At 48.5% G+C, this 26,008-nt stretch overlaps 2 protein-coding genes across 3 annotated transcripts; one reads left to right on the top strand and one right to left on the bottom strand.

Annotated features, from left to right (window-relative positions):
* Positions 1-5,152: 5,152 nt before the first annotated feature.
* On the top strand, positions 5,153-18,321 carry GGCX (gamma-glutamyl carboxylase). The gene is made up of 15 exons (XM_082643022.1): positions 5,153-5,277; positions 5,671-5,841; positions 7,200-7,358; positions 7,685-7,850; positions 9,524-9,602; positions 10,030-10,136; positions 10,988-11,151; positions 11,505-11,770; positions 11,919-12,050; positions 12,440-12,591; positions 13,033-13,202; positions 13,418-13,548; positions 14,145-14,292; positions 14,469-14,664; positions 15,079-18,321. Exons 1-15 carry the CDS (start codon positions 5,235-5,237, stop codon positions 15,269-15,271), a joined length of 2,277 nt encoding a protein of 758 aa, XP_082499148.1. The 5' UTR covers positions 5,153-5,234; the 3' UTR covers positions 15,272-18,321.
* Positions 18,322-18,683: 362 nt separating this feature from the next.
* On the bottom strand, positions 18,684-25,450 carry MAT2A (methionine adenosyltransferase 2A). Of its 2 annotated transcripts, XM_082643024.1 has the most exons (10): positions 25,234-25,450; positions 22,920-22,997; positions 22,702-22,824; positions 22,296-22,408; positions 22,065-22,208; positions 21,667-21,885; positions 21,270-21,452; positions 20,986-21,119; positions 20,263-20,318; positions 18,684-19,216 (listed from the first exon to the last, which is right to left on the bottom strand). In XM_082643024.1, exons 1-10 carry the CDS (start codon positions 25,322-25,324, stop codon positions 19,197-19,199), a joined length of 1,161 nt encoding a protein of 386 aa, XP_082499150.1. In that variant the 5' UTR covers positions 25,325-25,450; the 3' UTR covers positions 18,684-19,196. The 2 variants fall into 2 exon arrangements, with proteins under 2 accessions (XP_082499150.1, XP_082499149.1); XM_082643023.1 differs by having other exon boundaries at positions 18,684-20,318.
* Positions 25,451-26,008: the final 558 nt, after the last annotated feature.

Raw genomic sequence — 26,008 nt, 5'->3', positions numbered from 1 at the left:
TCCCTGGTTGTGCTGTCTTAGGCAAGGTTCCCTCTGGGAGTTCTGGTTTCCTCATCTGCGAAATGGGAATAAGAATGAAAGCTATTTTGCAGGGTTATTATCAGGGTTGAATGGTATGGGTATATATTTCTATATTTCTGCTAAAGCACATTACAAATGAAAAAGGAGACTAATAGAGCAAATGGAATGAGAAAATCGGGGAAGAGGAACATGAACAGCTTGCAAAGCAACCAGGCAAACTTTGTGGTACACTGACGTATATCCCAGTCTCATTTATGGCCCAAGGGGGCAGTTGACTCCTGTAGGTCTCAGGGAAAAGGCTAGCGAACAAGAAGAAAGCACGTTCAGGAGGCTCAGTTGGAATTGCTCCCTGAAAGATCATAAAGCTCTACCCGGGCTTCCCTGGTGGTGCAGTGGTTGAGAGTCCGCCTGCCGATGCAGGGGACACGGGTTCGTGCCCCGGTCGGGGAAGATCCCACATACCGCGGAGCGGCTGGGCCCGTGAGCCATGGCCGCTGAGCCTGTGCGTCCAGAGCCTGTGCCCCAATGGGAGAGGTCACAACAGTGAGAGGCCCGTGTACCGCAAAAAAAAAAAAGCTCTCCCCACTGCCAAGGCCTTTTTTGTCTCCAAAACCCTCTTTATAGACTGTTACACCACTGGCCACCCCATCTGTGACACAGTCACCCCCATCTCTCCCAGTGTGCTCTTCCTTTCTGACCGTGACCTTAGAACCCAAAGGTTCTGCCCTTGGCCATCTTTTGACTCCGCACTCTCTCCTAGAGCAATCGTTCTCTATGGGGTTGAGTTTGCCCTCCAGGGGATATTTGACAATGTTTGGAGATATTTTTGTTGGACACAACTGGTGGCGGAGGTGTGCTACTGGCATCTAGTGGGTAGAGGCCAAGGATGCTAAACTTCCTACAATGCCAAGGAGAGCCCCTCCCCCCACCTCACCCATCCCCCCAACGACAAAGAACATGCAGACCACATGTCAATACTGCCAAGGCTGAGAGACCCTGCTCTCCCTCTGCAAGTGCAATCAATGCCTTTACAGTTTCAACAGCCATTTATGGACGATCCCCAAATCTGTACATCTCTGTCAATTGCCACTGCGTCCTCTCCAATACCCTGGTCAGTCCACAGACACATCCGACAGCCAACCCAAACCCTTTATCTTTTCCCCATGTTCCTCCTCCTGGATCGTGCTCCCATTCTATCAGTGTCCCAAGTTAGGAACCCCTAAGCCATCCTACACACACAACGGGACATCACTAAGTCTTGGTCATGTCTCTCAAATCCACCCCCTCCATTCCATATCAGCTTGTGCTTCCTAGGTAATTCGGGGCATTATCTCTTCTCTGAACAATTCCAGCCACCTCCAAACTGACCTTTCTTTTCCCATCCATTCCTCCTGGGGTTACTTGTTATCTTCCCAAAACACTGATTTGAGTATGCTGCACCTCCAGGGTAGAGCCCAAACTCCTTAGCTTGGCATTCCAAGATTGCTGTCAACCTGCTTTTTGAAGCTTATCTCTCATGAGACTCACCTCCCAGCCCCCCAGTCATACTAAATTACCTGACCTTCCCATAACACACCATCCCCTTTTATACCTTTGCTCAAGTGGACTTGTCTCATGATGAGTGAATATCCTCCTTCATTCATCACTGCCTATGGCAAGTCTATTCATATTTGAGACATTGCTTCCATGAAGTCTTCCAGATTTCCCCACTGAAGTTAACGTCTTCCTCTTCTGATCGCCATCACATTGTATCTTTTATAGAGCCTATAATATGCTTTGCCATTAACTACATACACATTTGACTCCTCTGAGACTCTAAGCTCTGTGAAGGCAGGGGCTGTGTTTTTACTTTGGTACCCCTTGCAGAAAATAACATATATCCTGCACATAGTAGGCACTCACTAAATGTTTAGGGTATTGAACTGAGAGATCTGAAAGAGGGCTTCTTTCTCCACAGTGCAGACAGAAAGAGAATTTTTATTAGAAAAGAACCATGAAGAAATTCCTTTTGTAAATTTTGGACTATTTTATGGATAAATGAATGTCTGATGCCATGAGTCTCTGTATATTGGTCCTGAAAGGATAAACTGGAAATCAACACCTTGAACAAAAACAAGTTCAAATCATGGGATGGAAAGGTGAAGAGTTAGCACAGCTCATTTACTAGCTGAAGTTCTCTTAACACAGAATGCTCGCAGTTCACCCAAGACTATTGAGAACTTCTGATTTCCCTCTCTCCTCTCAAAATTTTACTCATCCTTTAAGGCCCAAGTTTTCAAAAAAACTTTCCTGATTTCTCCAGTCATAATTCATTTCTTCCTCAGTGCTCCCGTAGCACTTTGAACCTCACTTAATACTTATGACTTCCTATATTCTATTATTATTTTATTATTTCTATATATTTTTATGATTATACTTCTATAGGACAGAGGCCACAACTTAATCATTTCTGTTTCCTCCTCTGTAACTTGTCCAGTTCTTGGCACATAACAGACCATCAACACTGAACTTAATGGAACCATCTAATTTTGAGTGATCCTGGAAGATCTAGCCCAAACTTTCCAACCCACACTGTACTCATTTGGACTGGGATTTGACAGTGGATTAAGAGATCCATCCCCTAAAGAGATCTATGGCTTCCAAAGTGACTTGGCCCCCCTTGCCTATTAGGATGACCTAGAAGTGGGCCAGACCCTCAACAGCAGGAACACTCGTTAGCCCAGTGATTCCACCTGCCAAACACAACTTGTGCCCAATCATCTCTACTTTTACACCTACCCCTGCCGCTTTTTCCCTTTAGGTGAGTGGTTCTCAGCACACGGTCCATGAACCCCTCGAGTCTTTAGGGACAAAACTACTATAATAATACTGAGATGTTATTTGCCTTTTAAACTGTGTCGACATTTGCACTGATGATGCAAAAAGCAATGGTGGCAAAACGCTGGCAACTTAGCAGGAGTGAGACATTGGCACCAAATTGTAGTAGTGGTCATTGCATTCCTTCCTGCCGTGCGTTTGCATTTTATCACTGAATATTCCATCATATGGATGTGCTAGTTTATTTTACCCATTCACCTACTGAAGGACATTTCGGTTGCTTTCAAGTTCGGGCAATTATAAATAATGCTGCTGTACATCCACGTGCAGATTTTGTGTGGGCATCAGTTTTCAACTCATTTGGGTAAATAACCAAGGAGCACGATTGCTGGATCATATGGTAAGAGTATGTGGAGTCTTGTACGAAACTGCCAAAACTGTCTTCCAATGTGGCTGTACCATTTTGCAGTCCCACGAGTAATGGAAGCAGAGTTCTTGTTGCTCCACATCCTTGCCAGCGTCTGTTGTTGTCAGTGCCTTGGATTTCAACTATTCTAATAGTATCTCACTGCTGTTTTATTTTACTGTATTGTAGTTTTTGGCCATGCCAAGCGGCTTTCGGGATCTTAGTTCCCCAACCAGGGACTCAACCCAGGCCACAGCAATGAAAGCGCCTAGTCCTAACCACTGGATTGTCAGGGAATTCCCAAATTTGCAATTTCCTAATAATATAAGATGTTGAGTATCTTTGCTTTTGTCTTTTTTTTCTTTTTAAACAAAGTACCATTTTACTTGAAAGGACATTGGACAAACTATGGTTATTCAAACTGGTGCATTTAGCAAATATTTTCTCAAAAATGAAAGGAGCCGGTTCGTTCAAGGAAAACAATAAATAGTATTTGTTGCCAATGGTAAATTTGAGCTTTCAAGCGAAAATTAAAATTTTGAAAACTTGTATCTGCCACTGTGAGCCTGGCAGCTTCCCAACGTTTAAGAGGCTCTACATTTAAAAGAGCTGTGTAACTCAGTGAACCAATGTTTTCCAAATGACCGTGCATATTTTACAAAATCATGCGTGAGTAAAAGGTCCATTCAAAGTGCAAGATATACCAGTGATTTTAATGTAATAGAGCATAAAGTTCATTATATGATTTCCAATTTCACATCGGACTAACCTTTAAAAAACGACTACTTGTAAGTTTTGGTGTGGTACAAAAGAATATCCACAGTTATCTAAACAGGCTATTAAAATGCTTCTCTTTTTTCCAACTGAGTATCGGTAAGGCCAGGTTTCCTTCACATACTTCAATCAACACCATTTCACAACAGATGGAATGCAGAAGCAGATATGAGAATCCAGCTTTCTTCAATGAAGCCAAACATTAAAGAGATTTGCATGTAAAATAATACTATTCTCATGTATTTTCTTGGTGTGGAAAATATACTTTTCTCTTAAAAAGGTTATTTATATAAACATGTAATGGGTTTATTACTTTTTTCTTTAGTGAATCAATACATATTTTAAACATTTCTCAGTGTAAATTTCCAATACGGTAAATACGGGAAAATATAACCCTTTATAAACAAAAGCTCTTTAGGGTTCTCCATAACGTGTGTAGCAGTGTAGAGGGGTTCTGAGACTAAAAAATGTGAGAACCCCTGGTCTAAGATGCCTTCCTCTGATCCTGCTGGTCAATCCCAGTGCAGAGAATTAGATGTTACAATGCTGTTCAAGACTCACCTCTCTAAGACTTTCCTTGATCGACCACTCTATTCATTGCCCCTACTCTGCATACCCTCTGCAGCTATGTTGTTCCGGTTTCCCCTGTGCTTTCAAACCTCTGGTTCATGGCAGGTACTGGAAGAGAGAATAAAGAAACTTGCACACAGTCTCTAGACCGGGGCAGCCCTTCCAGGTGCGTCCTAATTCGGCGGGAACCTCTCTGGGAAGACTCTGACATTTGCGCCCGCGCTGCTCACGTCTGGAGAGGCCTAATGGGTGCGGGGAGTGACCCAGGGAAGCTGCGGGCTCTCGGAGTCTTCTTAGGTTGAAAGCGCGGAGAGGGATCGGGAGGCCTCAGGGAAGACACTGGTCATTCGGCGGAAGAGAGGCAGGTCCGATGACATCTTCGCTCCTCCTGGGTCACCGGGGAAGGCGGGGCCTGACCACGCCCCTTCGCGGCCGCTTCGCCCCGCCCCAAGGCTCCTCGCTCCGCCCTCTGCCGCCAAGCAGGGAGCCCGGCGCGGCCGACTAGGGCTCTTCACGACAGTCCCGGCACTTTCCGGTCGGCCTCGCGGGTGTTGATGTGTCTGGGAGGCGGGACTTAGGGGAGTTTTCCCTCGCTACGCCACCCACTCGCACGCTGTCGCCGTGGCCGACGTACCTCCCCGAGGCCATGGCGGTGTCTGCTCGGTCTGCGCGGTCCCCGCCCGACTCAGGTAGGGTCAGAGCCCCGCCTTGTGGCGGATAGAGAGGGGCGCGGGTTTCAGAGGAGTGGGGGCCGGAGGACTTCCCTGTGGGACCTGGGGAAGGGAGCTTCCGATGGGAAGGAGCCATAGAGAGAGACTGCAGTCTTCGGCTTCGGGGTGGTGATGACATTCAGGACGCTTTGCGGCTAGGGGACTGCTGTCTGAGAAAGGTTCTGGGGCACTGGGGGATCCTGGAGGAGGGGCTGCACTGCAGGGATGTTTCGGGTAGTCAGAGATCAGTGGGAGAATCCAGGTAGGCAGAAACCCTGGGCCTGTGATTTCTGTGATTTGGGGAGGAGCCTATTTTAAAGCATCTCCCTTCCCATACGCGCACCCACAACTTTCTCCATTTATCGGTTGCAGATAAAGTACAGAAAGATAAGGCTGGACAGACCTCAAGGCGCCATCAGGGCAGCCGAATGGGGAAGCTCTTGGGTTTTGAGTGGACAGATGTGTCCAGCTGGGGGAAGCTGGTGACCCTGCTGAATAGACCAACGGATCCTGCAAGCCTGGCAGTCTTCCGTTTTCTCTTTGGTAAGTCCAGTTTCTGGGAGGGGCCAGCGTGGTTGGGGGTGGGAAAATGACAATCGTCCCTTGTCCATTTCTTGGATACTTACTTGCTTAGTGGACTTACCTTCCTTTTCCTAAGAGCTGAAGTTACTGATATCCTGGAAGAGGTCGTTGTGACCCAGTTTTGTCTCCGATTAGGGTTTGGAGCCCAGAAATGCTTTGATCTGAGGCTATAGGAAATATAGAGGTAGAGGAACAGGATCCCATTTTATTTGTGGCATGAAGTTGCCCAGTAAGTATGCTAAGGGCTGGAGTTTAGAGAAGTGGCAGGGGTGACAGGGCAGACATTTAGGCTGTGACTCCCTAATCCAGATCTTTCTAACTCATAGGCCACAGCATGTATGTTTGGAATGGGTTACAGATATGCTGAGATATTACTCCCCTTAACCCAGTGCTTCTCAACGGGGAGTGAGTTTGCTCTCCAGGGGACATTTGGCAATGTCTGTAGACATTTGTATTTGTCCCATCTTGGGGGTGGGAGGGAAGGGGAATAGGTGGTTACTGGCATCTACACAGAAGCCAGGGATGCTGCTGCATGACCTATGAACCACACGATAGCCCTCCCAGGAAATAATTAACCAGGCCAAACTGAATAGTCCTGGGGTTGAGAAATCTTGCCTTAACTGGAGATGCCTTCCTGGCCTGAGTACCCCTTCTGTTACCCCAGTGTGCTGGCCAGATACTGCCCTGCCAGGTGTGCCAGGAAGTAAAAGAGGTTGAGGAGCACCACCCCAGAGCACTTTCTGTAGCCAGTAGGGCAGACCTTTACACATATTACTATCAAAACCTGAACAGGGGCTTCCCTGGTGGCGCAGTGGTTGAGAGTCCGCCTGCGAATGCAGGGGACACGGGTTCGTGCCCCGGTCCGGGAAGATCCCACATGCCGCGGAGCGGCTGGGCCCGTGAGCCATGGCCGCTGAGCCTGCGCGTCCAGAGCCTGTGCTCCGCAACGGGAGAGGCCACAACAGTGAGAGGCCCGCGTACCACAAAAAAAAAAAACCAACAAAAAACAAACCTGAACAGCTTTGATCGCATCTTGTACACTTCTTTCATTTAATCTTCTCTGAAACCCTGCAAAATATTATGAGCCCCCTTTCACAAATGGGGAATTGGCTCAGTGAGGTACAGTGGCTGTCTGAGATCACACACCTGGCATAATGCCTAGCACAGAGTAGGCGCTCCGTGATTATTGTTGAATGAATTCTTTCCGGGGTTGGGAAAGAAGTCTGACCCTGGAGCTGGGTGTGCTCGACTGTATTCCAGCGTGTTCCACGGCTCGCTTTGCTAAGGCCTAACGGCCCCCTCCCCCTCTGCCTTCTCAGGGCTGATGATGGTGCTGGACATTCCGCAGGAGCGGGGGCTCAGCTCCCTGGACCGAAGATACCTGGATGGGCTGGAGGTGTGCCGCTTCCCGTTGCTGGACGCCCTGCAGCCACTGCCACTGGACTGGATGTATCTGGTCTACACCATCATGTTTCTGGGTGAGGGCAACTGTAGGAGAGATGGGAGTGTTGACTGGCCTACCCAAAACCCAGAAATACAAAGCATGCTGGTGAATGACCAAGGTCTTGCGTTTCTTATTTCACTTCCTCCGTGACTTATAATTTCATCCTGCTGACCTGTGTGTCATCTGAGCTGTGACCCCGTAACTCTGTTTAAAATGTTGAAATAACATTTAATTGAAATGTATTTTCACCTGGTTATAAAATGTCTGATGACCTTTCCTAATCCTACCCACAGCCTGTCCCGGGGAGCTGGGCCTGTAGTGCCCCTCTGACCTCTTAATCCTCTCCCCCACAAATCCCAGGGGCACTGGGCATGATGCTGGGCCTGTGCTACCGGATAAGCTGTGTGTTATTCCTGCTGCCCTACTGGTATGTGTTTCTTCTGGACAAGACATCGTGGAACAACCACTCCTATCTGTATGGCTTGTTGGCCTTTCAGCTGACGTTCGTGGATGCAAACCGCTACTGGTATGAGTCTGGGGAGGAGAGGGAGGGGTTGGCGGCGTCAGGATGGTTCCCAGGGACAGGGGCCCGGTGAGGTCCTAGAATTTGTCCCAGCAAACGTATTTTCAGCCATGCGTTGCAGAGTGTGGCTACAGGGCGACACTTTGATTTGGATGGATTTGGGAGAGGGAAGGGTCCGTGAGGTTGGGGCTCTTGGGGTGACAAAAAAGCAAAATGGCTCCATTCGCACCCCTTCACGTTTTCCCTACCTCCCCAGGTGCCTTGATCTATCCACTTCCTGTAGTCCTCTTAGAGAGAAGAAGAGAAGACTAAAGCCACACATAGCTGTTTTCAGATACTACAAGGGCGGTCATGTGGAAGAGGGAGCAGACTTTCTGTGTGTGTGAGCCCCGAGGGGCAGAGTTAGAGCCAAGCGTAGAAGTTGCTGTGGGGCAGTCATGTCAGAAGGAGCGGGCCCCCCAGGGCTGCTGAGCAGTGCTGTCCCGGGAGGAGGTAGCCCTCCTCGCCCTCTGGCTCAGGTGACCGTCTCTCAGGGGAGATGGAGACGGGATTTGGAGACAGGGTGGCAGCGCAGATGACCTTTAAGGATTCTCCCATTATTAAGTGAAAAGCGAGTGTGAGCTGTCAGTAACATGAGTATAGGGGGAAAAAATCTCAGTATTGGATTTGTTGGTGATTTATCAGTCATTAATTAAACTTCTTTCATCAGCACACACGTGCAGATACCCCTTTTGTAAACCTTTACATTCATTCAGAGTGGCCGGCTGTCATCACAAAGAGGCACTTTTGACAGAATACTCCTGAAAAGTCTCATTTTTATGACTCTTACACAGTTTGAAAAAGTATCCATCACTTACTGAAGGCTTTCCATGTGCCAGGCACTATGTTAAACACTTTTAATTTTTCCACATTATAACCCCATGAAGTCCGTAGTGCTGTTCCCATTTTATAGATGAAGAAACTAAGGCTTAGAGAAGTAAAGGACTTGCCTAGGGTCACATGGCATGTAAGAGGCATAAGTGAGACTCCAGGTCTCCTTAACTACAGACTCCCACGCTCTTGACCACAAGTGTAAGCTGCCCCTTTCCTGGCTTCTCTGCTCATTCCGTGTCTTCCTGAAGACCTACTTTGCTTCTGCCTCCCCAGAATACATCTAATCTTAGTAGCTGGTTTTATCAGTTCTTAGCCTAGGTAAGCTGTTAGCAGGTACCCTCTGGCACTAGATCCTAGCATCCAGGTCTATGAAGTGTCAGTTTGTCTTGGAAATCGAAACTTCTTTTTAAATGCACTCTATATATTTTCACACACCTTTAGCTTTTCAAACGTTGCCTCAAATTCGTTCTTTTTCATATTCAGCCATATTCTAGCATTGTCGTCTTGTTCCCAATCTGTTTCTTTAGGAGAAACTAATTTGCTAACTGAACGAATGGTAAACACTGAACTTTCTGTTGTTATAACTCACTAGTAATATTTCTGTTATGACTTAAAATAGTCGCTGTTGCAGTATGCTCATATAATTCTAAAGGACCTCAGAACAGCCCAGAGGACCAGAGAAGGTGTGGGAGACGTCCTGGGATAGAGAGAGCATTACACTTAGAAAGCGTTTCTGCCAGCCCCAAGGTAGAAATGGGACTGGACTAAGAAGCTGTCCTCCATCCTTCTGCCCGTCGCTGCAGGTCCGTGGACAGCCTGCTGAATGCCCGGAAGCGGAACGCCCACGTGCCCCTTTGGAACTATGCTGTGCTGCGTGGCCAGGTACGGGATTTCGGGAGAGGGGGAGGTGTTCTCAACAGCCATTGTCAGCACGGCCGTCCCACTGCCAGACTGCGCTCTCCTCTGCCTCCCTGGCTCTTCTCTTTATCCCCTTTTGCTGGAAAGCTGGGCTGGCTTCCCCCTTGTTTCCAACCCCCTGATCTCTGGGGTCTCTCACCTTGTCGTAGAAGGAGTGGAGCTTTGTTCCCGCTGGATTAGAATCCTCGTGAAAGTAACATTAGGCCTTTCCTTGGTGCCTGGTACTGTGCCTGGCATTTGTAGGGTGTCGGATGAGTGAATATATGAGATGAGTGAATAGAAGAACGGATCTAGTCTCCCTTGGGCCCTGAACTGGCATCAGAACTGATTGGTGACTGTCTGTAGGGGACAGGGTTCTGACTTTGTCTGATCATTCGTTTTGTGTCTGCAGATCTTCATCGTGTACTTCATTGCGGGCGTGAAAAAGCTGGACGCAGACTGGGTGGAAGGCTACTCCATGGACTACCTGTCCCGGCACTGGCTCTTCAGTCCCTTCAAGTGAGCGGCAGGGCAGAGGCCTCATGTGGCCCAGGTGCAGGGGTGGGGCTTGCCTCCCTCAGGTCTGCGGTCACGGCTGCTCTTCCCACTTTGCCCGAATTTGCACGTGTTTCCCTGTGTCCCCTCATCTCCCTGTTCAGCGGAAGGCAGAGTTGATGGTATCGAAAGATCTAGGCCTTGCTGCCCCTGGGAGACTACAGTGTGGGCGGAAGCAAAGGGAAAAGCAGTAAAGGAAAGGAAAGCGCCCGTACCGGGTGGCTTGGTGAGTGAGGCGGTGGCCGGGGTGGTGCCTCTGTCCTCGGGCGACCGCCCCAGCCTCTCGCCGGGACTCCTCAGCCGGCGTGCGGAGCAGATGGACGGTCGGCGCCCCTTACCCCGCCAACACCGTTGTTGGCAGCTCCTTCCAAACAGAGCTGCTCCTCTCTGGTCTCACTCTTCGTCCCGTTTCTTCTTTCCTCTTGTTTTACTTCGTTCTTTTCCCTCTTTGCTGTCATCTCCCAGTTCCTAAAGTGTGACACCATGATGGCGTTAGCCAAGCGTTCCCCTATTAAAGATTCTCATGTATAACCTCCACGGAGAACCTGCCCGCCACAGCACACACTGCCCAATCAAACTGTGCCCTCGGAGATGCACTCTTGCGTATTACGTAGGGCATGTTGAGAAAAGATGGCCGCCTAACGTATGTGGAGGTGAAGAGGGGCTGGAGAACCCTACCAGAGGATGTCTTTGTGCGGAGTTCCTCCACCCACCTGCGGGGGTGGATCCCGCAGCGAGGACAGGGTAGCAGAGGTACGCCTGCTGTGAGCGCGCCGTGAGGGCTGGCGCCTGACCTGCGACCCTGGTGTCCGCAGATGCGTGCTGTCGGAGGAGATGACCAGCCTTCTGGTGGTGCACTGGTGCGGACTGCTGCTCGACCTCTCTGCCGGCTTCCTGCTCTTCTTCGATGCCTCAAGATGCGTTGGCCTCCTCTTCGTGTCCTACTTCCACTGCATGAATTCCCAGCTCTTCAACATTGGTCGGTTCCCGTAGTCTGGTGGGAAATAGGAACCCACAGGTGTGCAGGGGAGGGACGAGCCAGCGGCATGTGTGGCAGTGGGAGGTGGTGACAGGGACGGGCGCCGAGCCGAGCCGGATGCGGTCTCTGTGAGATGGAAACAAATAGGGAGGCGGCGGGCGGCTTCGGGGCTCAGCAGGTGCGTCGTGTCGTAAGTTTCTCCGGGGAGAAGTCGACTGGAGGTGAGAACTTCTTCCCTCACCAGCGGAGTACCTGGGAAAGGCTGCCCAGGGGAAGGGGGTTGAGGCGATTACCCACCCACGTTTGCCTCCGGCCAAGCTCGCGACGTGCTGGTTTTCTCGCTGCTTCTCTAGGTATGTTCCCCTACGTCATGCTGGCCAGCAGCCCTCTCTTCTGCTCTCCCGAGTGGCCGCGGAAGCTGGTGGCTCGCTGCCCGAGAAGGCTGCAAGACCTGCTGCCCCTCGGGACTGCCCCCCAGCCCAGTGCTTCCTGCGTGTACAAGAGGAGCCGGGCCAAAGGTGGTCAGAAGCCAGGGCTGCGCCACCGGCTGGGCGCCGCCTTCACCCTACTCTACCTCCTGGAGCAGCTCTTCCTGCCCTATTCCCACTTCCTCACCCAGGTACGTGTGCGCTGGGGCTTAACCTTGGATAGCGGTGGAGGCGACGGCAGCCGGGACAGAGCGGGGCTGGTCTTGCAGACCTCGCTCGGCGGAGGACGGAGTCAGCGTGAGGACCATCGAGCTGACTGCCGCTGCCCTGCCCCCTCAGGGCTATAACAACTGGACAAACGGGCTGTACGGCTATTCCTGGGACATGATGGTGCACTCTCGCTCCCACCAGCACGTGAAGATCACCTACCGTGATAGCCGCACCGGCGAGCTGGGCTACCTCAACCCTGGGGTGAGATGTCTGATGCTGACGATTTCCTGGCCTTCAGAGCCCCCCTTGAGCTTTGGGGTCTGGTTTGGTCGTAAACACAATTATGAAGTAAAACACATTTGGGCCCACTCTGCCCTTTCTCTGGAGCCCCGTGGAGCGCTTCTTTGGTGGGGGTTGAAATAGGGCGAGGTCGTTCGCTTCCCTGGACTGAGATGAGATTTAGGACAGGTGAGTACCACTAGCCCCGCAATGAGAAATTCTTCCAGCGAGTTTCGTGGGGTTTTGTTGTTGTTGCGGTTTCTCTGGCAGAACTGGCAGCAGGCAGGGGTCTCTCTGTGCCGTTGGCATTGCATGACCTGTCCGGAGGCTCCATAACAATGAGGTGGGACTAACGTGGGGGTTTGGGGCAGGTATTCACACAGAGCCGGCGTTGGAAGGATCATGCGGACATGCTGAAGCAATATGCCACTTGCCTGAGCCGCCTGCTTCCCAAGTACAATGTCACTGAGCCCCAGATCTACTTTGATATTTGGGTCTCCATCAATGACCGCTTCCAGCAGAGGTGGGCAAGGGGAGCAGAGAAGGGGGAGAAATGAAGTCTAGCTCTTTCTGCCAAGATGAATAGCCCACGCTCCCCAGTGTTGTCTTGCTTGAAAGGCTGTCCTCTGGTGCATGTCCCTGTTGACCTGGTTGTGGGCATAGCTGATTGCTTCCAGCAGGGGGCACCATCATCCTGAAGAAAAGGTAACACACTTACTCTTTTAGAAGCTGTTATCGCAGCTCTTGTCAGGTGGCCACTAACTCCCACTCTTCCCAGTGTTCCAGAATCTCTTTCCCCTCCTCTCTCTGTCCCAAACTGGCAGTAACATGCTGACGTAGGCCATTTCTTCTTTCTGAAAAACCCTCTTTCCTCTATCTGGGAACAGTGATGAAAAGAACAGAACCGGAAATGCCAGTGCGTAGGTGGCTGTGGCCTCCTTAGAACATGGTTTTCTTTCCTAAGGATTTTTGACCCTCGTGTGGACATCGTGCAGGCTACCTGGTCCCCCTTCCAGCGTACACCTTGGCTGCAGCCGCTACTGATGGACCTGTCTCCCTGGAGAACCAAATTACAGGAAATCAAGAGCAGCCTGGACAACCACACCGAAGTGGTCTTCATCGCGGATTTCCCTGGTACGGAGGAGAGCAAGGCGGCTGTGCTGTCTCCGTCCTGGCTTCGTTGGCCAGGGGTATGGCATGTGATGGAGTGGGGAGGGGCCTCTCCTGGTGGGAGGAAGGTTTTTGAAACCCGAGCTGGGGTGTGGTGGTGAAGGTGTGATTTCTCTGTTCCGGCTGGGGGTGAGTTCACTCCACCATGGGGTGGGTTGGGGAACTCTTGCCCCTGGCAGGGCTGCACCTGGAGAACTTTGTGAGCGAAGACCTGGGTAACGCTAGCATCCAGCTGCTGCAGGGGGAGGTGACTGTGGAGCTGGTGGCAGAACAGAAGAACCAGACTCTTCACGAGGGGGAAGAGATGCAGGTATTCTGCTTGAATGAACAACGGTAGCGGGACCACCGCTTCCCTGGTGGTCCAGTGGTTAAGGATCCACCTTTCAACGCAGGGGACGTGGGTACGACCCCTGGTTGGGGAACGAAGATCCCACAGGCTGTGGGGCAACTAAGCCCGCCCGCGCCACAACTAGAGAGCCCACGCGCTGCAACTACTGAGCCCATGCACCCTGGAGCCCGTGCGCCACAACTAGAGAGAGGCCTGTGTGCCACAGTGAAGGTCCCTCATGCTGCAGCTAAGACCCGATGCAGCCAAATAAATAAATGTTAGAAAAACAAAACAAAAACGACAGGAAAAAACAATGGTAGAAAAGTTGAGAGGAGTAGGGTTGATTTATTACAGACTCGAGATAATTTAACATAACACTAACGCGGTGGGAGCTCAAAAAGCAAGGGCCCCGGGGCGGGGGGCTGTGAATAGCCTCATTCAGGGTTCTAGAGGTCAGTTCCTCTGGACTCCAAAACACAGGAAAAAAGATGTGTGGGGCCGGGTACAGTGTAGGGAGGCCACAGGCTGGCTACGGAAGGCCAGAGGGTGAAAGAGATCTGCTTCTTCCCTCTTTTCAGTTGCCTGCTGGTGAGTACCACAAGGTGTATACAGTGTCGTCCAGTCCTTCCTGCTACATGTACATCTATGTCAACACTACAGAGCTTGCACTGGAGCAAGACCTGGCACACCTGCAAGAATTGAAGGAGAAGGTGGAGAATGGAAGTGGTGAGTATATGAAGATTTGGGCTGAGATAGCGGCTTTACGAGAAGTCAGGGTTTTGAGTGAGGATCTAGCCATTAAAGAATGAACTTGAAGCGTCTAGCCTGGGGAAAGGGGAGTTCTAGGAGAGAGAATGCTCTCTCTGTCTCAGTGATTCCTCTTTTTGCCCTCTTTCGGGCAGAAACAGAGCCTCTGCCTCCAGAGCTGCAACCTCTGCTGGAAGGGGAGGTCAAAGGGGGCCCTGAGCCAACACCGCTGGTTCAGACCTTTCTTAGACGCCAGCAAAGGCTCCAGGAGATCGAACGCCGGCGAAATGCCCCTTTCCACGAGCGACTCCTCCGCTTCTTGCTGCGGAAGCTCTATGTCTTTCGCCGCAGGTAAGTTTTACCCACAGCAGTACGTGTCTTTGCCATCAGATATTTGCAGGCTGAGTAACTTTTCTCTGGTGAGGGTAACAGTGGGGACTGTTCCCAGGAAAGGACAATCCGGTGCTAAATTCCTCCCTTTTGTCCTCTCCATTCTCCTCTCCCTGGTGTCTGATGGCCGCCGTCTTGTTCTGCCTCAGCTTTTCTCCAGCCTCCCTGTGGGTTATTCCTACCCCACTCCGGAGTCCTCTACCAGACTGTATAAGGAGTGGGGTGCCCTTCCAACTGGGATGTTAGGGTGCTTGGGGGGAGAGTCTCATTTGTGCCTGGGTGAGGGGGTAGGGCCAGGTGTCCCCTAAGGGCTTTGGCAGGAATGCCTGTGTGGAAAGAGGAGTTTGCATTGCTGGCTTCTTCCCTCTTTTTCAGCTTTCTGATGACTTGTATCTCACTTCGAAATCTGGTATTAGGCCGCCCTTCCCTGGAGCAGCTGGCCCAAGAGGTGACTTTTGCGAACTTGCGACCCTTTGAGCCAGTTGGAGAGCCGAGTTCTTCCAACACAGATTCTTCAAATCCTAATCCTTCTGAGCCAAATGCTGACGCTGTCCACTCAGAGTTCTGAGGGAGGCCAGATGTTGGGTACAGATGTAGGAGCAGCCAGTCACAAGACGCTTACCTATGCAGTGGACATCTGAAAAAATGACTTCAGATTTTTTTTATATTTTTCTTCCTTATCCATAGCTCTGATAAATTCAGAGATGATAGATTAGAGGAACCAAGGGAGTAAAGCAAGGATAAGATTTATCAATCCAAGGTTGAGGGGCTTGGGGAGTTGAAAAACAACGTGAAAATGTCTTTGTAGGATGAAAGGGTAAGGATCAGGTTTAAAGTGACTGGCTCCTTGGTGAAAGAGATTTAATGCTCCATGATGAAAAGAATAGCTGGCTGTTCTCAAGTGCTTGCCATATGCTAGGCACTGTGTGAAGCACTGCGCCAGTATTATTACATTTAGTCCTTAACGGCCATAAGCCCTATTTTATGGTTGGGGAAACTGAGGCTGAGAGGTAATACAATTTGCTCGTAAGACATCTACCTAATAAGGGATGGACTGATGGTTTGAACCTCAAGTCTGTTTGACTTAAAAGGTCCTGCACCCTGATGCTTGTAATTTTCAGAATCCTTGACAATAATTCTGAAAAATCGTAGCTTAAAACTTGTCCAATTATAAAGTATGATTAGGATGGTGATCAGGTTTCAGAGGCACAGAGAATAATTTTCTCTTCACTGCAATTTTGGTTCCTTCTTTCTTCCTGTTATTTATACAGCCAGTACGTTTTTCAGTAGCAGTCACGAGCATAGTTAGAAGAGCACAGAGTTAAACTAATAACGAAATTTAGGTGATTAGTAGTGGTATTTATCTACAAATAAGCTTAGTATTTAGCATTATTCTAGCCTTTAATGAGCAGGAGGTGATGTAAAGTAAGATTTAACCAAACGTGGTGAGGGATCAGGGAATGTTTACAGTCACTTTGTAGACTTCGGGTGTAGAAAGTTTGGATGTGATTTAGGAGGATCCTCAATTCTGTGAAAATTCAAAGGCCTGGTCCTGGGCTAGGAAGTTAGAATCCATAGAGTAATTAAAGAGAAAAAGACAAACAAACTGAGAAACAGGCCCTGCTTGGGAGCTCATGGTCTTCCAGGCAGAGACCGTCAGCAGACGGGCAGTCCCAGTAACCTTGATAAAGGATCGCATCTGTTTTCAGGCTTCTCTTCTCTTCCCAGCTCCACCCCACCCAGCCTCAGCGTTCTTTCCTAGGCAGCTGCCTTTTCACTGTACACACTTGGGATGATTATGTCTTCTCCATGGTTTCCAGTGTTGCTGCTGCTTAGGTTTCTTTCCTGTGCCCTAGACCTGTATACCTAGCTAGCTCCAGCTGGATATCCTACAGAGCTTTCAAACTCTGTCATAAACAGAACTTGCATTCATCCCCAACTCAGACTTGCGTCTCTTTATTAGTAAACGGCAACTGTTTTTTGTTTTTTTTTTTTTTTTTTTTTTAACCAAACCATCTGTGAGTCATCAGCCTTGACTCTTCCCTTTTCCTCACATTTCTGAAGATTTCAAGTCCCATTAACTCTACCTCTTACTTCTTGGACCTATTGAATTCATCTCTACCACCTCTGTTCTTTCAGCCTTTATACTGGAATCCAGTTAGGGGTAGACCAGAGCAGGGCTGCCATGTAGTTGTGCAGGTTGGGCCTGAATAAGGGCACCCAGCTGTGGCCAGGTGGGGCCTGGCAGTAGGTCCCTCTGATTCATACAAGGCGTTTTGTGGGTCAGTGATGGCTGTGCCACAGGGCATCTTGCACCGATGTGGGGGAAACACTGGTTTCAGTCCTTTTGCAGATCTCAGCGACACGATACACCTTGGCACCATGTCCTTCCCCGCAGCTGCTGCCCGCACCCTCCTTTTTACTTGGTTCAAAACAAAACAACTCTTCACTTCAGAAGGAAACTCCTGCAAAAAGTATCTTTCTTAATACAGGCAAGGATGCTGCTTTCCTCCCACCTGTCTCATTTTCCAAATGAAAAGGTTGGGGTGGGATGAAGAAAGGTGCTAGTCTCATACTGGTTAAGAAAAGCTGTTCACTGGTGAAAACCTGGGTTATCCAGGTTTCAGTATTCAGGCCCTGGTAATCAATGTCCTTCTCGCCGGAAGGCTTTGCATCCTACCCGAGCATTTAGGTCTTCTGTCCCTGACCAGTGTCACCCCCCTTGAAACTCTGTAGAAAAGTATGATTTTCAACTTAAACGTGAAATAGGACATTTCCTATTAGCACTCCCTGCTTTTGATTCTCAGCTGTAATCACCTCCACCCCTTGCAGTTTCATGCCTTTGCTTCTACTCCCCTCCCTCAGCTGGTTAATCCCCACCTCCACCCCGGGGCTAGGCAGAGGACAAGCCACCTTGAAGGTCACTCTCTTTAGTCTGCAAGCTCCTTGAGAGCAGGGGTCACCCTAGTAAATAAATATTGAACCGAACCTCAAAGCAGTTCTCTCTGGTGTCACTTCACCAGCCTACAGGCATGTACTCATCTTCATCCCCCCATTTGGTCAAGATGGTTAACTTATCTTCAGATAGATAGCAATGCAGTGGCATCTAAAGACTTCTTGAAGCTTTTTCTGGAGTTTTTCAATGTCATGCAAAGTTGAACTTCTCAACTTTCAGAGCAGGTCAGAAGATTTAACCTTGCCTTCCCTCCCAAATATGTTTCTGAACTTCTAAGCCTCCAGGCAACCAGGTATAAGCATTCCTTGGGCCTCACGTCTGCAACAGCAGAGCACAGTGAAGTGTTTGAACCACTTGACCTCATACGTGCTGGTATGAACATGTGCCAAGTGGCTGCTAGGCTCAAGGAAGGACGGTCCAAGCTCTGGCTGGTGAACCTTCTACAATTTTAGAATAAGCCTTTGGGAACTTGTTTAAATTTCATTTCGGCTCATTCATTGTATGAGATATATTGGAAACTAGTCCCTCTCACCACTGTTTAAAAACCCTTTTCAAACTGTAGTATGTACTGAACATGTAACTTGCAGCCTTTAACACCTCTTTATATAAATGGGAAACTTAAGGCATTAAATAAACTTTCTACATTTTCAAGAAGATGAAAATTGGTTTAAATTTTCTAGAGTGAACATGATCACTCCTTCCACATTACACTCACATTAATGGTTTTTATGCCCTTAACCTTAGATAATTTAAAACACTGCTGATGGTATAGAACTGGCTGCTGTAATAAGGAGCTGTGAATTTTGCCCAGTGCACTGGCCAGAAAAGGCAGTGCTGGACCAACTGAGATCAAACCTTGAACTTCCTTAGTGCAAGGGATATGATTTACAAACCGTTTCAATGCCTGCAGTCAGGATTGAAGTGATTTCCCTAAACCATGGGTGGGATTACAATTACTCCGGGTTAAAAAGTATGTTCAATTCATATTCATACCAAAACACTTTAAAAGAATAATGGACACAGGTTAAGGTAGAACCTAGCATTTTATTTAGATCTTCATTAAACTGTTGGAATTGAGAACCAGACATACGTAATAAACCTCCAAAAATAGATGCTGAAAGGCACTTTCTGCTTAGGGCAAGCAGTCATGGAATAAGCATGTAAACAAGCTGGCTTCTCTGTACCACACCAGCCAAGTCAGCTTTCTCCATGGCCAGCTGCACCAGCTCTGCCCTCCCTTCTGTTAACACCAGCCAGAACCCCTGTAGGTCTAACCCAAGGTTTTTCTGTAGGACACCTTGGCCTACCTGGGAATGCTGGAAACATGTTAAAGGAATCATGGTGTTGAAGAAAAAAAAAAAAAAAAAAAATTTTAAAAGCTGCCATCTGAGGTGATGGCTTCTCTGTACTTACGCCATACCCCAGAATACAATAAATAAGCAATCAGAAAATGTTCAAGTATGAAGGGATTTCCTCCTCCCCGCCAAAAGCACTGCTCTCTGAAGGAAGCTGGTTTCTCTGTAGCTACACCAGCTGTTCACAGAAAGCTCATTGGACCTGGTTTTGAAAACAAAACAAAGTTAAAACCCTGGGAGGACTTATTGTGCAGTGTGGAGTGCTCAGTCTTTCTTATAAAGAAAACAAAAAGTTATCTGGTACCAAAGTGTGCAACCTACAGACCCTCAGGTACAGCCCTGTGACTTCTTTGTATGACATCACAAGGGTGCCAAGTGCCTGTTTTTCTAGAGCTAGGAGTTGGTGGTTTGGCTAGTGCTGAAACCATGCATAGGATTGATTTACTAAATAAAAACCTTATTACGTACGTCCTCCAAAAGACAGCTGAAAAGTGGAGAGATTTTGATTTGGTGCTGTTTAAGAGATGGCAATTAAGAGCATAAGCACCAGGGAGATGGTTTAATGGTAACTGCCTTTTTTTTTTTTTTCCTTTCTCATGTCAGGCTAGAGCTCCAACTGGAACTTGCGTTACATGCAAGAATGATTGGATAGAGAACACTCCCTGACAAAAGAGCTACATAATTAGAAATGGATCAAGTTAAAGGGGGGGATATAAGGGAAGGCTTCACATTCATAATAGAGCTCAAGACATTACAAATTCATGCTGACAGGGCTGTGGCATTGCCAGACAGAGGCGATAATGGAACAAGTACTTTACGTGCACATTACAAGGACATTTTCAGCATTTGGTGGGAAAGTCAATGCAATTAGGATTTTAGAAGGTTGGGTGATAGGGCACAAAGGTTCAATTTCAAAGCATTGTTTACTACAGTGCTGTTGGTTTGTTTCTAGGCAGTTACATGGATCACCTATGCTCACTAAGTTCATTATATTGGTGAACAAAACACCTAGGGACAAAATAGCAAGCCCGACTTACAGTCCCCCCCACAAGCTAAAATTCATGTCATTGACTAGAGTGACTGCAACGGATCAGGAGCTGAGAGAGGACAGGAGAATTTAGGAAGAAGGCCCTTTCCCTCAGAGCTCGAAGGCTTCTCTGTAGCCTACGCCAACAAGTCTGGGGAAAAAAGGCTAACACTTTCAGTATTTAAGCTTTTTGGGCACTTCCCATGGGAAGCTGTCCCTACCAAAGTGGCCATAGGCTGCAGTCCTCTGATAAATTGGCTTCTTCAGATCCAGATCCCTGGAATATACAAGTCCGTAACTTAATATGTAGCATTCAATTCAAATAAAGCAAAACAATCAGCAAGACTCATTTTCAAGACTTCTGGCAAATGAGTTCAGTTCTCTGGGGTATGCTAGGAAAGAAGTTTGTGGCAAAAGTGTTTGTTACTTCCCTGGTGTCCAAACTCCTTGCACAGTCCTTATTAGTAACTATAGTTCTTGTTTTTCCGTCCCTGGCTCAACAAATATGAAAACTTGTCATTATTCTGAGACATTTCAAGTGTCAAAAGCTCATCTAAAATCACGGAATACTTACCAAGGTCCCAGGCCCACACCCTACCATGGTTATTTTCTTTGTAACAGCCATGCCCATTCATCTGTACTAAAATTTCTTCTAAGTAAACATCCCTTAGGTAACAGGAGCACAAAGCCTACATCAAATGTGGAGGACTTTCTAGGGTGGTTAGTCTAAGCCATGCAGCACTGTAATTAGTTTTCCTAATAATTTAAGCCTTTACTGACGGCGATGTAAAGATGACATCAACACATTCTAGGAATTACCATGTTTCCCCACTCCAGTCTTCCTTCACGCCTTCACTTTCTCAGATTTGAATGTATCAAGGATATATACATACACACCCACACCCTCAATGTTTTTCACTAGCAATAGTCTTTACCATCTTTACCTGACAATGACCCCAGGGCGGAGGTCAAAATTCTTCTTCACAATCTCTAATAGCTCTCTCTCACTCTTCTGAGAGGTGCCATAATGGAAAATGGAGATAGACAATGGATGAGATACTCCAATAGCATAAGAGACCTAAAAGAATTTAAATGTCGTAAGAGTCAGTGATCAAAAGACCCACATACTTGTGTAATACACTGGTATCCAAAAAAGACAAGTAGATAACTGCTAAATGCCCTCCCGCTTACATGCCTTTAGTCAACCCAGTTATATAGAAGTATATACCTGAACAAGAACCCTTCTGCACAGACCTCCTTTAACAAGGGATTTTGCCACCCAACGAGCAGCATAAGCAGCTGAACGGTCCACCTTGGTATAATCCTTTCCTGAAAAGGCACCTCCTCCATGAGCTCCCCAACCACCGTAAGTGTCCACAATGATTTTCCGGCCAGTCAAACCAGCATCACCCTGAAATTATAGGATTTAAGTTACTTTAGGCCTAATCCTTTCCAGTGGTTCTAGTTCAGGCTTGTTAAATGGTTATTCAATATCACTTGGCAAATATCCTCGGAAGAGGCACACGTAGGCTTCAAAAACCCTAGGGAAAAGGTGGAAGTAGCCAAGTTTTAGCAAGTAACAGAAGATCCAAAAAAGCAACTGAATTGACGTTGTAAGACCTTACCTGAGGCCCACCAATAACAAATCTGCCACTTGGCTGTAGATGATAAATTGTATCCTCATCAAGATACTTTGCAGGTACAACGGCTTTGATGACTTTCTCCTTTAGGGCATCCCTCATCTCATCTAGACAAACTTCTTCATCATGCTGAACAGATATAACAATTGTGTGGACTCTGATGGGAAGCACAGCACCTCGGTCCTGCATATACTGCACAGTCACCTTGAAAGCGAAACAGATCATCAGAACATCAGTCTATTAAACAATAGCTTTGTTCCTGATTCTCTACCCTACATTACAATACAGAGAACAAACCATATTCTTCTCTTAGCTTTAATCAAAACACCTTACTGAAGTCCTGTGCCAATGTAATGTGTGTAGTTTTGACACTCGTCACTTACTTGAGTTTTAGAATCTGGGCGTAACCAAGGCAAAGTGCCATTCCGGCGTAGTTCAGCCAGTTTGGCATTGAGCTTGTGTGCTAAGACAATGGTTAAAGGCATACATTCCTCTGTTTCATCAGTGGCATAACCAAACATCAAACCCTAAAAAAGGAAAAGTTACCAATGCAATCAATCCAAGCTTTAGAATTTAATGTTAGAAGAGATGCAAATAGATGTCTACCAAGATACCTGGTCTCCTGCACCAATGTCTTCCTCATTCCGATCAAGATGAACACCTTGAGCTATATCTGGTGACTGCTGCTCCAAGGCCACTAGCACGTTACAAGTCTTGTAGTCAAACCCTATAGACAAAACGATGTTTTTCTGGTTTGTTTTTAAAGGGCCATAGCAATACTTTGTATTTACGACAAAGTAAATTTGTCATTTTAAAATTACCTGGAATTCTAAATGCTGCTAGAGAAATCAAATATACCTAAAACTTAGTACTTTTAAAGAATAGGGCTGGAACAAAAACACTAAAAATATACAAGTAGAATTAAATATTCCCAGGAACACTCTAGAAGATATAGCTAAAGAGGACTGAAAAAAAATACCTGGAAAAATGAGGTTAGAAAGCCCAGTCATTAAAACACACCTTTGGAAGAATCATCATATCCAATGTGTTTAATGGTTTCACGAACCACTTTCTGGTAGTCAACAGCAGCTCTGGACGTAATTTCCCCAGCAAGAAGGATCATTCCAGTTTTAGCAACAGTTTCTAGTAAAAGAGAGGTTCACAGTCAAACATCACTTTTATGAAGTAATTTTCATGCTATCTTTTCATCAGGTGATAAAGCAGTGTTCTGAACCTACCACAAGCCACTTTGGCATCAGGGTCCTGCTGAAGGTGGGCATCAAGAACAGCATCACTAATCTGGTCACAAATCTTATCTGGGGAAGAAAAAAATTCCTGGCTTAATTTCTTTAATTCACTGATAATGTCACGTATGTCATGCCTCCTTCCCCTATAACTACAGCTGGGAAGATCTTTGTGTTTTCTTTTAAAAAAACTGTGGCAGGAATTCCCTGGCAGTCCAGCGGTTAGGACTTCGTGCTTCCACTGCAGGGGGCATGGGTTCAATCCTTGGTCAGGGAAGTAAGATCTTGAAGGGCGCTTGGCAGGGCACCCTCCCCCCAGCAAAATCGTGGCAAAACCGATATAGCATAAAATTTACCAATTTAACCATTTTCAAGTGTACATTTTCAGCGACATTCCAAGCATGGAGATCTTAACTGCCATACTGCTTTCGCAGAAACCATTTCCCTGAAGAATAAATGCTGGATATAGTGCTACATGTTTCCTAACTTGACACCTTGGTCTTCATATAGCTGTACCACAGACCACCAATTCAGATAAGCCAGCGGAACACCCAGCATGTTTAATACATTTAAGCTCATTGCAGTATATGCACTTGACACCTTTACAAGGACTTCAGTCCCATCTTTAAAGTATTTCAGACATTTTGCCAGGTTCCCAGGCAAAAACAATTCCTATTGTTAAACAGGATAGCCACATAATGGGGATTGATTAAATGGAAGTAAGTAGAAACTGTTTTTATCTTCCATCCAAAAGCAAAGCAAGGAACATTTACCTTCACAGCATTAATTTTCAAAGACAATGGTACTTACATTTTATCCCCCGAATTTAAATTTTTCATTATAAATCTAACCAACCAGAAAGATGAACCGTTTATCAATTTCTCCCTGATTCTACGGCACGCCAGTCAGGGCAGGGAGAAATAATGTCAGAGTTAAATGATGAAAGCAACGACACTTCATGAACAAAGGGAATAAAACGGCACCATTTGATTTTGTGTTAAGGGTAGTCCAGGAACAAGAGCCGAACAGACTGGAAAATCCCCAAATGTATTCTGAATCCTTGCTATCTTCCCCTCACTGTACTGCCCTCTATTAAAAATCAGGAGAACAGAAAAAAACCCCGAATATCACTTTCCTAAATTTTCTATAACCATCCAAAAAAAAAACTTAAGCAAAATGTGTGCCGCCGTCCAGTCAGAGGCCCAGGACAATCTAAACATTTACAAATGCCTGCGGCTTTAAGTTAATAAAAGGCGGTTCAAATACACAGTGCAGTTCTCAGCGCTGGGGGAAAACAAACAAAACCACCCACACCACACCTGACCTTCGCTCATCAGGATCTCGGGGTTTGTCCTCTCCTCTACCACTAGGTTGCTCGTGGGATTTCATCATAGGCACAGTAAGCTCGCTAGAGGGAAATGGATCCTTAGGCCAACAGACGAGACATCTGTCATTGTGGTCATCCCAAGAAAGGGCTGGACCCGTCTAGTAGAACAACGATCTTCACTAGGTGAGGTTTTCAGGCTGGGATCGAAAGTTCCTTGAAATAGCTTCATTCGTTCACGTGTACATTGATCGCCATAATGGCGGACCGGTGGACAAAGCCCGGAGGATGATATACGGAATAAAAACCTTGCCTAACAGTCAGCCCCAACGCAATGGCGCCATACACTTAATTCATGCTTCCTATCCTTTTCACGCACGATCCAAATAAGGAATGCCTCCTCCGACAAGCACTATATTTAGTTGGAGGCTGTCACCTTGACGCGAGGCCATATACCGGCTAAGGGCATTTCGTATTCTTCAGTGTAGCCAAAGGATTAACGGGAAGCGCGAAGGCCCGGTGGCCCGGGCCACGCTCTGCAAACCAGCCGGCTCCCTCGCCCAGAAGCCACATGCGGCAAACACGTGGTTGAGGCTGCAATGCGGGGCGCGCGCTCTCGCGGGCCGGACGCGAGCACGCGAGGCGGGCCGCCCACTCGAGGTGGCTCGAGCCGCAGGGCGGGGAGAAGGAAATAGTGCCCTCCCCGGCTAGAACACGAGCGGCCACGGCCCCCGCCCTTCTCGTTTTCTGGAATCTTCCGCATGCCGGGGCGCGCGGCCGGATGGGAGGGGAGGAGAGAGGAAGGGGGGGCGGCGGCCACGCGCTCGGCAGCGGCGGCGCCACGAGGAAGGCGCGCGGCCGCCGCTCTTTCCTCCAGCAGCCGGGAGAGGGCCACCGGCTTGGGCACCGCGGCCGGCGGATCCTGCCGGCCAGTCCTGACCCCGCGACCCGCCCCTCGCTTCGCTCCAGGCCCCGTCACCTCACCTGGGTGGCCTTCCCCCACGGACTCAGAGGTGAAGAGGAACGTGCCCTCCTCGATGAATGCGTCGTGGAAGCCGTTGAGCTGCCCGTTCATGGTGGTGGCGGTGAGTGAAAGTGGCGCTGAGCAGAAAAAGCGGCGAGCCGACAAGTGCAAAACGCGCGAGCAAAAGACCGCGTTCTTGGCAGCTCGAGCGGGCGGCGCGGAGCAAACGAGGCGGCGGGCAGCGCGGCCTACTATTTATACACGGCGCCCGCGCGCGCCCGGCCCGGGCCCCGCCCCTCGGCGCCGCGCGCCAATGCGCCACTCGCGCGGGGACGGAGGAGGGGAAGGGGCGGGGCACCGAGGGGAGCTCGACCGAACCACTCTGCCAGGCAGGGGGAAGGGAGCGGAGGTAACGCGCCCCTCTCGCGAATATTCGCCATCTTAAGCACTAATAAGGGGTGAGGGGAAAGGCAATATACTGGGTCGTTGTATGCTTCCGTGTTCGACGTGGGAGGAAGAGAGACAAGGGCTTTATGGGCCTGCTCCCCTGTGCTGTGACAATGGCACCTCCCTTCCGACCGTTGGCCGGGCTACCTGGCCGCCAGGTCGCGTCCCCCAGCGGGGACCGCGGGAATCGTCGGGGGTTTTGTCCTCTGGCCCTCCCCGAGGGTCTTTCCGGCTGCCCGGTCTGGGGATGCCCGGGTGACAGGGAGCCAGTGGCCCACAGCCACGTGAAAGTGGCCATCTTGGCTGGTCAGCGTACGATCCTTCGCACGGCCTTGTGCATCCTCGCCC

This window comes from Mesoplodon mirus, assembly GCF_964341445.2.
Source record: "Mesoplodon mirus genome assembly, chromosome: 14".
Taxonomy (NCBI): Eukaryota; Metazoa; Chordata; class Mammalia; order Artiodactyla; family Ziphiidae; genus Mesoplodon; species Mesoplodon mirus.
The sequence above is the reverse complement of the archived record's forward strand: the minus strand, read 5'-3'. Positions and strand labels throughout refer to the sequence as shown.

Coding starts and splice junctions, on each gene's coding strand:
- GGCX (XM_082643022.1), top strand. CDS start 5,235: ATGGCGGTGTCTGCTCGGTCTGCGCGGTCCCCGCCCGACTCAG. Junction 5,278..5,670: donor GCGGTCCCCGCCCGACTCAG/GTAGGGTCAGAG, acceptor TATCGGTTGCAG/ATAAAGTACAGAAAGATAAG. Junction 13,549..14,144: donor ACGAGGGGGAAGAGATGCAG/GTATTCTGCTTG, acceptor CCCTCTTTTCAG/TTGCCTGCTGGTGAGTACCA.
- MAT2A (XM_082643023.1), bottom strand. CDS start 25,324: ATGAACGGGCAGCTCAACGGCTTCCACGACGCATTCATCGAGGAGGGC. Junction 22,409..22,701: donor ATATGATGATTCTTCCAAAG/GTGTGTTTTAAT, acceptor TTTTGTCTATAG/GGTTTGACTACAAGACTTGT. Junction 21,453..21,666: donor TTGTTATTGGTGGGCCTCAG/GTAAGGTCTTAC, acceptor CTATAATTTCAG/GGTGATGCTGGTTTGACTGG.